The 14,866-nt window shown below is 40.2% G+C and overlaps 1 protein-coding gene across 2 annotated transcripts in view; it reads left to right on the plus strand.

Moving 5' to 3' along the window:
- DOCK2 (dedicator of cytokinesis 2) overlaps nucleotides 1-14,866 on the plus strand; it is a 255,289-nt gene that overhangs the window by 207,565 nt on the left and 32,858 nt on the right. For both annotated transcript variants that reach the window (XM_028717491.2, XM_028717489.2), the window contains exons 34-37: nucleotides 5,881-5,966; nucleotides 11,541-11,697; nucleotides 13,073-13,113; nucleotides 14,628-14,718. In XM_028717491.2, the coding sequence (XP_028573324.2) occupies nucleotides 5,881-5,966; nucleotides 11,541-11,697; nucleotides 13,073-13,113; nucleotides 14,628-14,718 (375 nt within the window). The remainder of the gene's footprint in view (nucleotides 1-5,880; nucleotides 5,967-11,540; nucleotides 11,698-13,072; nucleotides 13,114-14,627; nucleotides 14,719-14,866) is intronic.

A 14,866-nucleotide genomic window follows, 5' to 3' on the forward strand; every position in this document is an offset into this window, starting at 1 on the left:
CTGCCAAGATTCGGTGACACAGGCTGGACTGTGTCTATAGGAACAGATCTTCTTTGGCCTTTATTTCATAAATGCCTGGCAATGTACTGGTACCCTCTGGCAGTGGATGAGAGCATAGATAAGCGTTTTCCTTTGGCTGCCTCCTCTTTAGCTGCTACTCCAGCAAAGGAACAACAGGCCAAGATTATCAAAATGCTATTTAGATGTCATGGGAACTGTCTGACATGGGCCTCAGAGTCAAGGAAAGAGAGGAAATGGGGTGTATAGCTGGTTGTTGTTGTTTTTTTGCTGTTATGTTATGTATTTGCGTTTTTATGTTGTAAACTGCCCTGTGATCTTCAAATGAATGAATGAATGAATGAATGAATGAATGAATGAATAAATAAATAAAATAAAGGAAGAAACTGCAGAAATGGGGGATGGGGGAAGGAGGACACAAACCAAATCAACTGGGTGGAAAGCTGTGAAATGGTTATCGCCAAAGAGAGTGGGTGGCTGGTGTTGATCAAAGTTAGACTTAATACCCATGTGAATGAGAGAGAAAGGATATCTGTTACCTGTTATGTATAAGAGATTAATGAGGAGGCTTGCTCTTTTTTTAGTACCTATTTTCTTTCCTTCCCCACCTCCTTCTTTCTACATTTAGTTCCTCCTGGCCTATTTTGGATTTTCATCCAAAAGTAGAGGTTAGATTTGTATTTGGACGTGAGACCTTATAGATCAAATAGAAGCTTGTAGCATTTGGGAGAAACTACATAAGGAGTTTAAACACTTCCACCACACTTAGATCCAGTGTGCATCAGGTTTGTTTTTGGTTTACCAATTGTGATTTGGTTCAGCAAAACAAACCACTACCCTTGGCTTGGATGTAATACTAATCCAGGGGTGATGTTTTATTATTTGCAGTAGGGGAGAAGTGGATCAGGAGGCATCCACTTATTCTCAGTAAACTATTAACTATGGTTTACTATGACATGTAGGTGCTGCCACTGAGCACTGTGTCTTTCTACAGCCAACAAAAAAGATGAGAGGGAGAATTACAAATAAGATGAGAAAGAGATGCATAGATATATGGTCACTGTTGGACCAACAGATTTGGAAAAGGTTGTTTTTGTGTCCTGTGAAGTGAAAATGGCAAAGCAAGCACCCTCTCTATGGTTAAATTAGGACATTGTGCTCTACCATTGTTGTGCAAGATATGTCTGAATTGAATTTTAGTTTTCAGAGACATTTAAGCAGCAGCATTTTGAAGGCTCAGTCATCAGTAATCAAATCCAGCTAGCCTCACATAGAAAGGAAGGTCAAAGAAAAAGATGTGTTTTCTAGTGTAGACAGTGTTGACGAAAGACTCAGTGGGATAATTAATCACACTGAGCATATCTGAAGAGCAGAGCGGAGCATAGAAGTGACATGTTTCCTGTCTAGTTACAGCACAATCTAGGTAGCATAGGACAAAGATGAAGGGAGAGGACAAAGGGACAGAGGAATATCAGAAATTTGCATGTACTTGTAAAGCAGCTTTAAGCAATAGCCAGAAGTATTAAATGTTTGACTTGTGGTTTACAGTGGTCCAAGTATGATATCTTTGTGGAAATGGGCTGAAGTAGGCGTGAGTGTTGCTGATGTCCTGTATGGCCAAGGTTGCTGTCACAAGAAACATAGGTGGTTGATGGAAGAATTGTGCATACAAAAATGTAAGACAAAGAGAATTGTGGGAAATGAAGGAAAGATATTGCTAGTGCAAGCATTAAGACTAAGTGGAAAGTGACCAAGAGTCAATTCAGTTGTAACCAGGGGCAAAGTCTCTAAAGCAGAAAAGGGTAAAACACAGCTCTGTGGGGTAGGGTGTCCGCTGGTATATAATAGATATTATAATCCAATCAAACTAAAAATATGGAGAGACTGAGGTGCACTGATGTTGGGGTTAATGGCATCTTTGCCATAATATCAATTTGCAGCGTTGTTGTTGTTGTTGTTTTATACATTTCTTTCCACATGGCAGCGAATCACAGTATAATAAAAATGCATATAAAATACTTGCAAATATGAAAAAGAGTTTAAACACTAGCATTTAAAAGCATTTAGAAAAAAGCACCCTAATTATATATATAAAAACAGTTTAAAACAACAGCACAAATATAACATGAGTAAAAATCTAATTCAGGTACCAAATGTTGGGACAGATATTGACTCCTGAAATAGCAGAAGATGGAAATGCTATTGCTAACATACGTACTGGTGTAGTAACAAACCACACTATACCAGCTGTGCCAAAGGCAGCTATAAGAGTAACAATGAGTGGCAAGGGATAGGTGGTGCATTTATTTTCTTTAAAGAAGCACACATGGCTTTGCCTTACACTCTTCGGCCATTGGAGTTTTGCCTTTTTCAGCAGGTTGCATATCACAGGCCAAACTCTGATCTTCAACATTTTTGTTATGAATTAGCACGCTGCAAAATTTACATAAAACGGGGATGGAGAACAGGGTCCAGCCTGTAGGTGGGGTCCTCAGTTCCTCCCACCCCCATGGGCATAGCTGTCAACTTTCAGATTTGAAAATAAGGGATCAGCAGCCTCACCTGTCCCAGGGACAGTCTACGGGATATCTAACAATCTGGGATAGCAGCGGGAAGCAGTGCTGGAATAAGGGAATTTCCCGCAAAAAAAGGGAAGGTTGACAGCTATGCCCATGGGCCACTTTGACAGGCAAGCAGTGCTGCCCACCTGTCAGTCGCCTGGCATCACCCATGACACCAGCTGACCCACCTTCAAAGGAAAGAACAGGAAGCTCACAGCCAATTCTTTCTTTTCTTGTTTTGCAGCCTGGCTTGAACTCAAGCCAAGCTGCAAAAGAAGATTCCTGCCAAAAAGGGGCCTGCTGGTCAGCATAAAACTTTAGAAGACATTTGTGCTGATTACATGACTAAAGCCTTGATTCTATAAAGTATGGCTCTCTAGTTTTGTGAAAATATTTCTAGGGGGGCTTTTCAAATATATTTCCGAGTTACAACCTTTATGCTACTGGTTCCTCAGGGACTTTTCTTGAGTATGTGGTTATAAAAATTGCCTTCTTGTTAAATAACATTGCAAGTGATTTCTGGTCCAAAAATGTACAATGTATTTCGTTATTTGGAGTACTGAAGTAGACAAATATTCTATATTTGTACTGGTGAAGAGATCTGCATGAAGGATGCCTTTATTTATGCTGCTGTTGACTGTTACTTAAATGGGTTTTTTCAGTCCCTAGACTGTGTTTCTCCAAGGTTACCAAGGAAACAATGATGCCATTCAGCAATAAATACTAATTGTACTGGATGTGTACTGTGTTAATAGAACCAGGGCCCACATCGGAACAGGGAGGGTTCACTGGTGCTACAGTCAGGCTTGGCACCACGGGGCAGCCTGCTGTTCCTACACAGTCACTGACCTCTGTAGCCAGCAGCCTGCTTACCTGTCCAGAGTGACAGCTGGCAGGGATGTGTGTGTGTGAGGGAGAGAACAGGTGCTGACTGGGCCTGCAGATGGCAGGTGCAAAGCCAGCAGCTTCATCATCTTTAATTATGCTGGCCCCACCTCTGCCATAAGAACAGATGATGGGCTCAGTCCAGCATCCTCTTCTCACAATAGTGAACCGGATGCCCATGGGAAACCCCTGAGCAGAATTTGGGTGCAACAGTATGCTCCACCCTTGTGCTCCCCAGCAACTTTTCTTCAGAGACATACCACCTGTGATACTTTAGGTAGAACACAGCCATCACGATTCGTAGCAATTGGTAGCTTTATCCTCAATGAATTTTTCTAAACTCCCTTTAAAGTCAATTTGGTGGCCATGCTACATCCTTCAACATTGAATCCCACAGTTTAACTATTTGCTTCTTGAAGAAGTATTTCATTATATCTGCCCTGAACCTCCCAATATTCATTTTCATCCTGGTGTTCTCTCTATCCACTTTCTCCTGCACCTCTATCTTGTCCTGCCCCTCCCCCCATCCCTCTTTTTTCTTGAACTAAAACATTCCCAATGTTTTACCCTTTCCTCCTAGGGGAGTTGCTCCAGCCCCTTTTATCATTTTGGAGGAATTCAACATCAAGCTGCCACAAACATTTCATCATTGTGAACATTTCTGCTTGTCTTCTCCACACACAGTTCTAGGATTTCTTCCACCACCCTGAGCCAATTTGAGGGGAGCATGAGGGGAGGAGAGGGGAAAGCTCCACTGCACTAGCTGAAGTCCTTGTGCAGGCTTCTGCTACTGGAACCAGCTAGCTGAATCTGGCCCACGATGTCTATTGGATTCCGCCTCCCCCTTTTAAGCACTAGTCCCTTTTCAAAAATACAGTATTAGTTCTTAGCAACATGACTAACCATTACTGTTTAGAAATACTTGTGCCCATGTTTGTCTTACGTCATTCACATTATCATTTATCCATTCCGCTTAATTGCTCACTTTCTATTTTGTGTATGCACAAGTCACCCCGCCAAGTTCTTAAGGTTCCCTTAGGTTGGTTTTTGTTCTTTTTTTTTGAAGGGTGAAGTAATACTGGGTCCATGGCAGATATCAGGTGGGGGACAGACCTCTGTGTATGTGAGGTTTCTTCCTTCCAGTTGGACCTTAGTACTTTACTAGGAGGGAGGGAAATGTGCTTCCATGCAACTTGTATTTATTATCTGCATATTTTCCAAACATAGAATAAAATGATTCTTTGCCAATCTGTGATGCTCAAACTTTGAACACTCAAGCACTGGTGAGATTTCACATGCAGCTGGGGGGGGGGGGGTTAAAGCCTGAACCAAAATAGCTTCACAACCAGCTTGTATGGGTTCGTTGTCACCTCAAATGGCACTGACAAGAAAGGGCAAATCTTCAGCAGTAAACAGTTCATTCCATTTCCTTTTTAACCATTTGCTTCCAAGGTAACCAATAATGCAAGGTAACTGTACATTGATAGACTAGACTTGTAAATCAGTTTTTCAACCACGAGTCCCCAGATGGTTGTTGGTCTCCAACTCTGTCACCTCCAGAAAGCCTAGCCTACTGGTCAAAACTAAGTTCTCTGAGGAATCAAGGCTGAAGGATATAAATCACCTTATAAAGAAAGTGGATGGGTGCATGTGCATGTACACATGCACGTGCACACACTATCACTGTAAAAAAACCCAGGAGCAATTCAATTTCTGTTCAGATAGGATTCTTCGATGCATATGTATAATAGCCGTTACCCAGCACTGAATCAGTGACCTAAAAATAAAGTTACAGGCCTTAAGAACCCAGACTATAAAAGCAATGGCTCATCACCGAAGTCAAATTTTCTCAGATAAGACTTACCTGGATATTACTATTTAGAGCTTCAGCAGTCTAAGGCAAAACCTTTTTCTCCACACATCATTCAGTCTTACTGCCTTCAAAATTTGTCTCAGTTCTTTATTTTCAGAATAACTCAGAATTAGCCACGTTTTTTTCTTCATAGTAAATGTCTGTATTTTTCACCCTCATTAAACAAGTAGGTTTTATAATTGTGCAGAAAAAAATAGTCTGGTAAGGCTGCTCCTTTAAAAGATAAATAAAACGTAAGGTTTATTCATGGCAGACAAAGCCATTCTAAGTCTAGATTTTATATGTGGCCCAGATGGAGCCAGCACTTAACACTAGTGCAATAATATCAAAACCTGACTTCTCAATAATACTTTAATAGGGACAGTCATCTTTTTTGGGGGGGGGGGTTACTATGTTTTCAGTCTGTAATGTTGTCTTAATTTCTATAATCACCAAGCTGTTGGTAACCGTCAATGTTCTTAAATATTTAAATGGTTGGTGTGGGGGACATATTTTCCTTTATGTGCACAGTGGTTAAAGGTTTTACCTCCTTTCCCTGAACAGTTTGAAAACGAAATCATTTTAAAATTGGACCATGAAGTGGAAGGAGGCCGTGGAGATGAGCAATATCTGCATTTGTTTGAATCAATGTAAGTACAAAGAAGGGGCTAATCCTTAGTTTTTGGGTAGGATTCAGCCAATGAGCCCCATCAGTGGAAGCCCTGCACAAGGACTTCCATTTGTACAAATGGGCTTTCCTCTCTTCTTTCCACACACATCCCAAAATTGGTTCAGGGGGAATGTTGTGTGAGAGAACCTCCAGAACAGCACACAGTGGGAGGAGAATGGAGATTGTTCCTTCCAGTAAGTTGAAATGCTTGCCCTGACAGAACAATCACTTTAGCACGATGTTGAATGACTCCCACAATTTTTAAGGTTGTTATATTTTAAAGTTGAACATTTGTTTCAAGTATGATCCATATTTTACCTTATTTATTGTACTTCTCCCCTGTTCTTACATGGGGCTTCCAGTGGTCTCCTAGAATATGGCCACCAGATCCACCTCTGCTTAGCTTCAGTTATGCAGTCACACAGGGTATTCCTTGAAAAATCTCTTTAAATGGACCTTTTTTAAGGTGGTGTGTGTGTGTGTGTGTGTGTGTGTGTGTGTGTGTCTTAAATAAACATAGGTCTGTAACTCAATTGTGCCCCCAGGGCACCTGTGCTCTGTCATGCAAATATATATACAGGCAGGGAGTGAAAAATGCTTCAGGCATAAAACATTCCCATTCAAATTTAGTGTGCCTCAAAACACAAACTTCTCCAGAGATGGTAGACCTGACTCAGAAGCAAAACAGAAAGTACATCATAAAATTGGAACATGTTAGGATATGGTATCGGAGCTAAGCTACTGGGTTTGTTGTTGTTAGAGCTATGGTAGTATGTTCAATCTAGCATCAACCACCATAGAGGTTAGCACAGTCTACGCTTGCCTTGCAGATGGCTGACTTGTAGCAGCATGTATGTTGGGGTGGAGCAGCCTTCCTGACTCCAGTGTCATTGCTGCTTACCTGGACAATACTGGGGCAGTGCAACAGCAAGGTCAGGGCATGTGGGTGCACCTGTGGGAGTACCTGATTGGTCTCACTGGGACACCTACATGGCCCTGACCTTACCACCACTCTGCCCCCACACCAGCCAGGCAAGCAGCAGTAATGGATCCATGGCTTTACCCCACATACTTCTGTGGCTGACATACAGGCATGCGAATCAGCTGTAAGGAAGTGTCCATAATATATAAACAATTTGTTTTTGCAAAGGTACTTCGCATCCAGATGCTGATTGATCCGCTACGTAAATAGTGATACATAGGGGGAACATTGGCTAACATTTTTACACTTTTTGAGGCGTTACAGAAATTAAATTGGCTTGGTCATTGGACAGTGTCCTGTTTAATAAATGCAATCCTTCCCTCCTTTTCTTAACATGTGTGGATGGGTTCTGTTTCAAGAATGGAACTGAACAAGCATAAGAGCAAAAGTATAGTAGTGGCTTTGTTACCTCAACTTGTCACCCACCATAATTCTGGCCATACTAGGAAATGGATAATTACTTCTCTTTTTCCCAAGGTAAAGATATATTCTTATTATCTAAGGGAGATGTTGATCTCAAAGGCACAGTTTCAGCACAGAAGCAACATATGATGAACTGCATCATCTCTTGACTTTGCCTTCTTTGTTGCTGTGGCCTACAACTTTCTGCTTTACAAAATAATACTTTTCATGCTTAACTCTGAACATGCTCTTTGACAGCTGAACTGTGAATCAACTTATCAAAGAGCAGCCTAAGAATCAGAAAAGAATTAATACATATGCAACTAGAGGTCTGTGCATAGAGGTCACAGAAGAAGTGTGGACAATCATGTTGAAATGTGCAAATCTCTTCTTTCCTGAAGTGCAGAACCATTCCCCTGCACTTACATTTAATTATTACAAACTACATACAAACTTTCAGGTAAATTAAGTCTTTTAAGGCAAAAATAAGTTTAAGCAGAATACCTCAAGAATCAGAAGACAAACATCCCTGACAGTGGTCCTTTTTGGAGGCAGAAATTTCAGGAAAGAGGTTAAATACGTCTGTGGAAATATATCAACTTGGAAAGTATAAAATGATGATGATCTGCACTTTCAAAATTATAGAGATTCCTGGAGAATGCCACAGAAAGCATTGCAGTATTTCACCCTGACACTTCTCAGTGCTGCTCAATTGAATTGTTACATGAGATGACAGAATCTAATGAAATTCACCTTGTTATAGATTCCCATCTATATTATTTCTGCCAGATTGGGAATAGCCAGAGTGAATAATTGGGGACATGGCCCCTATTTTGTTCTGGAGTATCCCAGAAACATTGTGCCACCTGAAGTCAAGGCTTCACATGCTGTGGATAATAAGTTGTTTGTTTGTTTGTAAAAGCAATGATTTGGAACATCTATTTATTTAATTTGCTTTGGCTCATATTCTGCTGCCTGATGCTTGTATTTTGCCCTTTTCCAGAAGGCAGGACAGGTAACATAGAATAGAGCTACTCTGTCCTAAAGCAATGCTTTCAGATGGTCTGATGTATACAGAACACATTCCTCCTCATAACTCTCAAAGTTAAAATGTGGAGAATTGCATTTCTCAAAATACTTCCATGTCAAAAACTCCCTCCTGCAAAACCTATTTAAGACCAATATGGGAAGAATATGCCATACCATGAATTCTGTCCTGGAGGTCAGAAGTTATTCAACTGAGATACCAGTGAAGATGGAAACAATAGAAATTAAGTCAAATGCTGTTTTAAATATAATAGATTGCACTACACAGTAATACTGCAATCAAATAACCTTAGGAAAAAAGAATGTGGCACTGGGTCACTTCAGAACACAGGCTGAGGATAGTACGAGGAATGTTCCTCCATGTCAAATATGCCCTTTGTATAGGAATGCAAAGCACTGCATGTAGTGTTTTAGTGAAAAGATGCTGCTATAGTCCACTGCCCCTGGTGTGCTAGATTGCAGAGAGCAAGGAAAAATATGTTTACACCTCTATGGAACTTTTTGCAAGGAGAAGAAAACTCAATATGCTTAGGAGGGAGAAATCAATTTAAATTGAGCCAAAAGGGTAATTAGGATTTGACTACGGTTGTTTTTCACTGTCACCATGGAGCGAGTTTGAATCTGCAACTGTGTCATTAGAGTGGTCTTGGAATTCTAAAGCCTCTGACAGCATGGCCACTGGTGAGGGATGTTGGGAACTATAGTCCAACAACATTTGAAAGACCACAGGTTTGTGGTCCACCTTGATGGAAGAGCAAGGTGCAAATGAACTACGAAAGGAAGCATAAATAAATTCCCAGTGTACAGAGTAACTCCTCACATTCCTTATGAAAAGCCCACATATTAGGATGAAAGAAGAAGAAGAGTTTGGATTTGATATCCCGCCTTTCACTCCCTTTAAGGAGTCTCAAAGCGGCTAACATTCTGCTTTCCCTTCCTCCCCCACAACAAACACTCTGTGAGGTGAGTGGGGCTGAGAGACTTCAAAGAAGTGTGACTGGCCCAAGGTCACCCAGCAGCTGCAGGTGGAGGAGCGGAGACGCGAACCCGGTTCCCCAGATTACGAGACTACCGCTCTTAACCACTACACCACACTGGCTCTCTAAAGTTAGATTATTCTTTGGAGGTAACATTAAACACCTATTAAAACATAATGCCGTGATATCTAATGAAAATGCAAGATTGCAGTTTCTAAAGAATGCCAATGAATTACAAAATATATTTGCATATGTAAAATATACTAGTGCATTACAACACAGCTTTGCATTTAAATGAATTTGCTAATGAAGCCCAGGGAAATCAAGAACAGTACATACTGCAGCAAAGCAACAATTCAAGACATGCAGGATAATTGCGTTTTAAGACGGTGAAGAATGAAACTGAGCATTTGCTAACTTCTTGTCATTATTTTCCAGTGCAGTGTCCCTCATAATTTCCATAATTTATCAGATTTAAAATCCTTAATGGACTCGGTTAGTTGCTGCTGCAGTCACTTAAAAGCTAGATCAGAATGTAGGAAGACAGGATGCTTTAACAGGATGTGACTATAATGGTGCAAAAAGAAACATCACCAGCCTCTCACTTTGTCAGAGCCCATGAATCCCCTGCCTCACATTAAAGCAAAGCCGGAAGACATGAAGGAAATACATTCAGGCAGCACTGTAGTGTCACACATTCAATGACTCAAGACTGAAAATTACCCTGCTGTACAGAAGCAGCTATCCTATCTTTCCAGTGCATTTTTTCACTGAAATGGTAGTGAAAAGGCAGGATAGGACTGGCAGGATGGGCAAAACACCCCTATGAGATTTCCTCCAAATGATCATATTCATTTGCAACTGCCGCAGACCTTCTGCACACCTGATCAAGGACAGCAAGTACTTTTGTGAACTGGAAGTACTTATGCACAGAGGATTACAACAATTTGTATGACCATGGCATAACTGACTGCTGCCGCCATGGGTTTACTGTAGTGTATGCATGTACTTCTAGTTCACGCAGTATTTCGAGCACATAATCACAGACGTGCACAAGTTGGGTAACATGGCAGTATTTGACCAGCTCTGCCATGCCTGAGAAACAGTCTGTCACTATCTTGCTGGAGGGATTTAAGTGCATACTGGAATGTTGGGTTTTGTGCAGTTGAAGTGGCTCTGTTATGCTAGTGCAACAAATCCAATAATAATAATAATAATAATAATAATAATAATAATAATAATAATATAAAAAAATTTTATTTGTATCCCGCCCTCCCCAGCCAAAGCTGGGCTCAGGGCGGCTAACATCATATAAATAAGACAATATGCATAATACAAGCGATCAATCAATTAAGATACATCCCACAATGAATTCAAACAATTAAAATTAAAATTGGACAAGTGGCAATCTTCAGGTTAAAATTGGAAGCGGTTAATACTCGCCAAGACCAACTGTTTCCACTGATATTATAAGGACCTATGAGTGGTTCTTAAAAAAAGAAATGGCCTTTTTGCAGTTTGGAAAGTGACAAGGAAATGCATAGAGAAAGTGTGGAATGAACAAATCACTAATGGGAAGATGCATAAACACCAGCAAGCAAATCAAGATGGTTGCAGGGCATTCAAACAAATCAGAATGAATGATCAATAAAGACCATATGTAATCTAACCTCTGCTTAAGCTTTGTGCTAGTAAATCAGAATGAATTATCAATAAGATTTGCTTATTGGGTAGCAAGGGGGCATATAACCAAATGCCGGAAGTAGGGAAATAGCCATCAGGTTGGGCTATGGAGGTGGTGTGAGCACACATTTCCCAGATGGGTAAATCTAAACTGCTTGATTTCTTTTATTCCTGGCCTTTTAACTTAAACTAGCAGCCAGAAGCTTTACTTTGGAAAAACATAGCAGACCTGCAAAACCCATTCTGGGAGCAATGTACACGTGTGTGTAGAATAGTGGGGTTCTGGGCAACAGTGCCTAGAGTATCATATTTAGAGAGGTATAATCCCAGACTTGCAGTCAAATGATTTTATTCATTGCTCTCCTCTCTCCCCATCTCCCCTTCCTTCTTATTGCGAAAAGGAACATCCACCAGTGTGTCTTCTCCAACATGCTGGTTCTCATACTGTCTTCTTTATTTTCAGTCTCACCGAGTGTTCCTCAAGTTATGCCAAGATTGCCAAGACAGTTGAAACATTTGTAAGCCTAGTCAAAGGCCTTTTGGAAAAGCTATTGGATTACCGTGCTGTGATGAATGATGAAAGCAAGAACAACCGCATGAGCTGCACTGTGAATTTGCTGGTATGTAGTGTATTGAAGGGTTGTTTGAAGACGTTCTTCAGATAGTAAATCAAGAAATCCATACACTAGCATGGTGGGGAAATGTTATGAAGTTGTGAGCAATCTACAAAATCTGCAAATGCTTGATCTGTTTTGAAGGTGGCTCATAGTAATGACTGAAGGGAGTAAACATAGAAAGGAAATGGAAGCTATACTGTATCCTCATATTATCATAGACCTGGAAGGGAAAAAAATAAGTTATCAAGCCTAAATTTTATAATGTTAGATAGAAACTTTTATCCAAAAAGTATTAAGAGAACACTCCATGTATTCCCAAAAAATAAAATTGGGCTGCTAACTAAGGGAGCAGCAAGCCAATATGCTCAACAACAACAACAACATTTATATAGTACCTTTGGGGTACTATATTAGATCAGTAATTCTTACAGTAGCCCAGTAAGGTAGGTTGATACAATTCCCCTTATCCTGTTGATGGGACACTGAGGCTTAGAGGGTAGAATCACACCTAGTGTACTCATGCCTGAGGTAAAACTTGAATGAACCAGGTACTTTCTGATTCACAGCTTATCTACACTACTACTGTCTCTTACTGCTGTATACATCATAGAAAACAACATATGGTTATAGAGCATAGAAATCATAGAATTGTAGAGTTGGAAGGGACCCTGAGGATAATCTAGTACAGCTCCCTGCAATGCAGGAATATGCAGCTGCCCCATACAGGGACCGAACTTGCAACCTTGGCATTATCAGCACCACAGTCTAACCAACTGAGCAATCATAATGCTCAGCACTTTAACTAAGCCACACCTTACAGAGAAAGGCAACATTTGCTGTACCTTCAAGGGTACTGGCCATTCTGAGCTGCCTAACTTATCCACCCTGTTTTCGAATGTATGTCACAGTTTGTGTATTTGATCAAAAATAGTCCCATTGGCTACTTATGAAAAACTGTCAGTGCCAGCAAGAACATATACAGTACATTAGAATTCATGTTATATCACTGGGCAAATAGAAGGCCTGATTCTTACTTTCCTCAAGCAAAAACTTTTCATCAACAATTGCTGTTATGAACTCAAAAGATTTTCACCCTAATGATTTCAAAATATCATTTCATTGAGAATCAGCAGAACTGCTGTGGGGAAATATGTTATGCCCCTAGAATGGGACAGTACATTACCGATTATTGTATGAATTCTGGTTTCAATCGGAGGCAGTGCATAAGTAATGCATATTCATGTTAGTTCTAATTAAAGCCTTGAACTTTTAGTGATGAAATATGACATAAAGGCAAAGTGATTCCCTGAATGAAACTAACCATGATTTCTGTGTGCAAAGGTTCATTCATTTCATTTCATTCATTTTCCTTCCCTAGAATTTCTACAAGGATATTAACCGTGAAGAGATGTATATAAGGTATGGTGATCGTTCGGCTGGTTTTGTTGTTATTGGAGATACTGCTATTGCTTTTCCTCACATAATCTACAGGAAGTTATATGGAATTGTGGTACATAACTGATAGCACTCCATTCCCCTCAACTTTGCAATGTCTGAGGCTCATCCAGTCCTGTATAAATTTTGCTTGAGCCTTCTGCAACTAAGCCATGCCATACATATAACTTTAATTCCCCACCTCACCCTGGTATTTCATTTGAGTGAACCAATCAGGTGCCTGGCTTTCTCTCTCTAAAAGTTATGTAACGGGAGCTGAAATTTGAAGCAAAGTAGATGACACATTCCAAGTTGGCAGATGGAATCAATCCTGATTGCTTTGCATTAGACAAAAATCTGTAAATAAAGACCTGCTCTGTGGGGTGTGCTGCTGCTGTAGTGTCTTGCACATGGAGCACTACATTTGGAATCAGATCGGAAGTCGAAGATATCTTTGCAGAAACAGCTTTTTTATACGATGTATATTGTGAGTATGTGTGTGATGATGATAAATAGGCACATTAGATTTGTAAAGCCATTAAATTGCATCTGTAAATCCATAGGCAACAGTCAGCATTTTAAACCCTGCTAGAAACATGCAAGTTGTTTCTCCCTTCCTCGCTCCCTATTTTCAACTCATAGGCAAATTTAGGATTTTATAAAGCAGGCCAACAAGCATCTTTCAAACTAGTATATTAGGACAGGCAGTTTGTCAAGATGGATCGTACCTGCAATGTGAACTTGGAGATGTGCAGTGCATGCAGTTTACCTGTGCTTTCAGTTCTGATGTTCATTTTCTTTCTCTTGGAACAATAAAAATACAATGCAAGAACTGTTTCCTCCCTGCCCCACAAAAAATAACCCTTCTTTTGAATATGCACTCCTCTTAAAATTTTGAATTCCAACATGTTACATCAGTTTCTTCATGAAACTTGCCTATCTTCTTATCAGGGCATGTTGCTTCTTCCCTTATATGAATACAGTATAAGGATATGGATATTTAGCAAGCCTTTTGTGTCTCTGTGAATTTGGATAATGTCAGCTGCAACTGACAGAAGATATATGTAGCTCCTTTCATGGACTACAAGAAAGCATCAGCACCAACTCTGGTTTTAAGCCTGTTTTCAGTATAGATAGAAGCAAAGTGGTGAAAGGAGAATAATTACGGATGTGAGGCTCCCTCATTTCTCTTTTTTGTAATGCAGCAAAAGTCAGTGGGAGTGGTCTTCAAAGCTCTCATTATGTTCTCATTTGTATGTTAGCTTTCGTGCCTTCACATTGTCAAGCTTTGCTTCATAATGAAGGCAGTCAGAAATATAACATTTGATCCGGCCAGACATTAAGCATTTTAAAAGTTCTATTAGTCTGAACTCAGTTTTAATACATTAATTTATTATTATACATCCCAGATTTGAATGGTGGCAGTCCTGCTCATCTTGCCAACTCTTCATTAACTTTTCTTTTGTTCTGTCTTCCTCACTCACTTCATCCACTAACAGGTACTTGTATAAACTTCGGGATCTTCATTTAGACTGCGAGAACTACACCGAGGCAGCCTATACTCTTCTACTGCATGCTTCGCTTCTGAAAGTAAGTAATGTTATGAATTTCAGTTGGTCTACTGTGGCTGAGACTATCAAGACAACTGTAAACCATTGGCCCTTTTCCATTAGCACCCCTAACAAAGTTTGAAATGGGAGAGCACTGAAGCGCATTTAAATCCCCGCTCTTTCATCTT

The sequence above is a fragment of the Podarcis muralis genome, chromosome 2, assembly GCF_964188315.1.
Source record: "Podarcis muralis chromosome 2, rPodMur119.hap1.1, whole genome shotgun sequence".
Classification (NCBI taxonomy): domain Eukaryota; kingdom Metazoa; phylum Chordata; class Lepidosauria; order Squamata; family Lacertidae; genus Podarcis; species Podarcis muralis.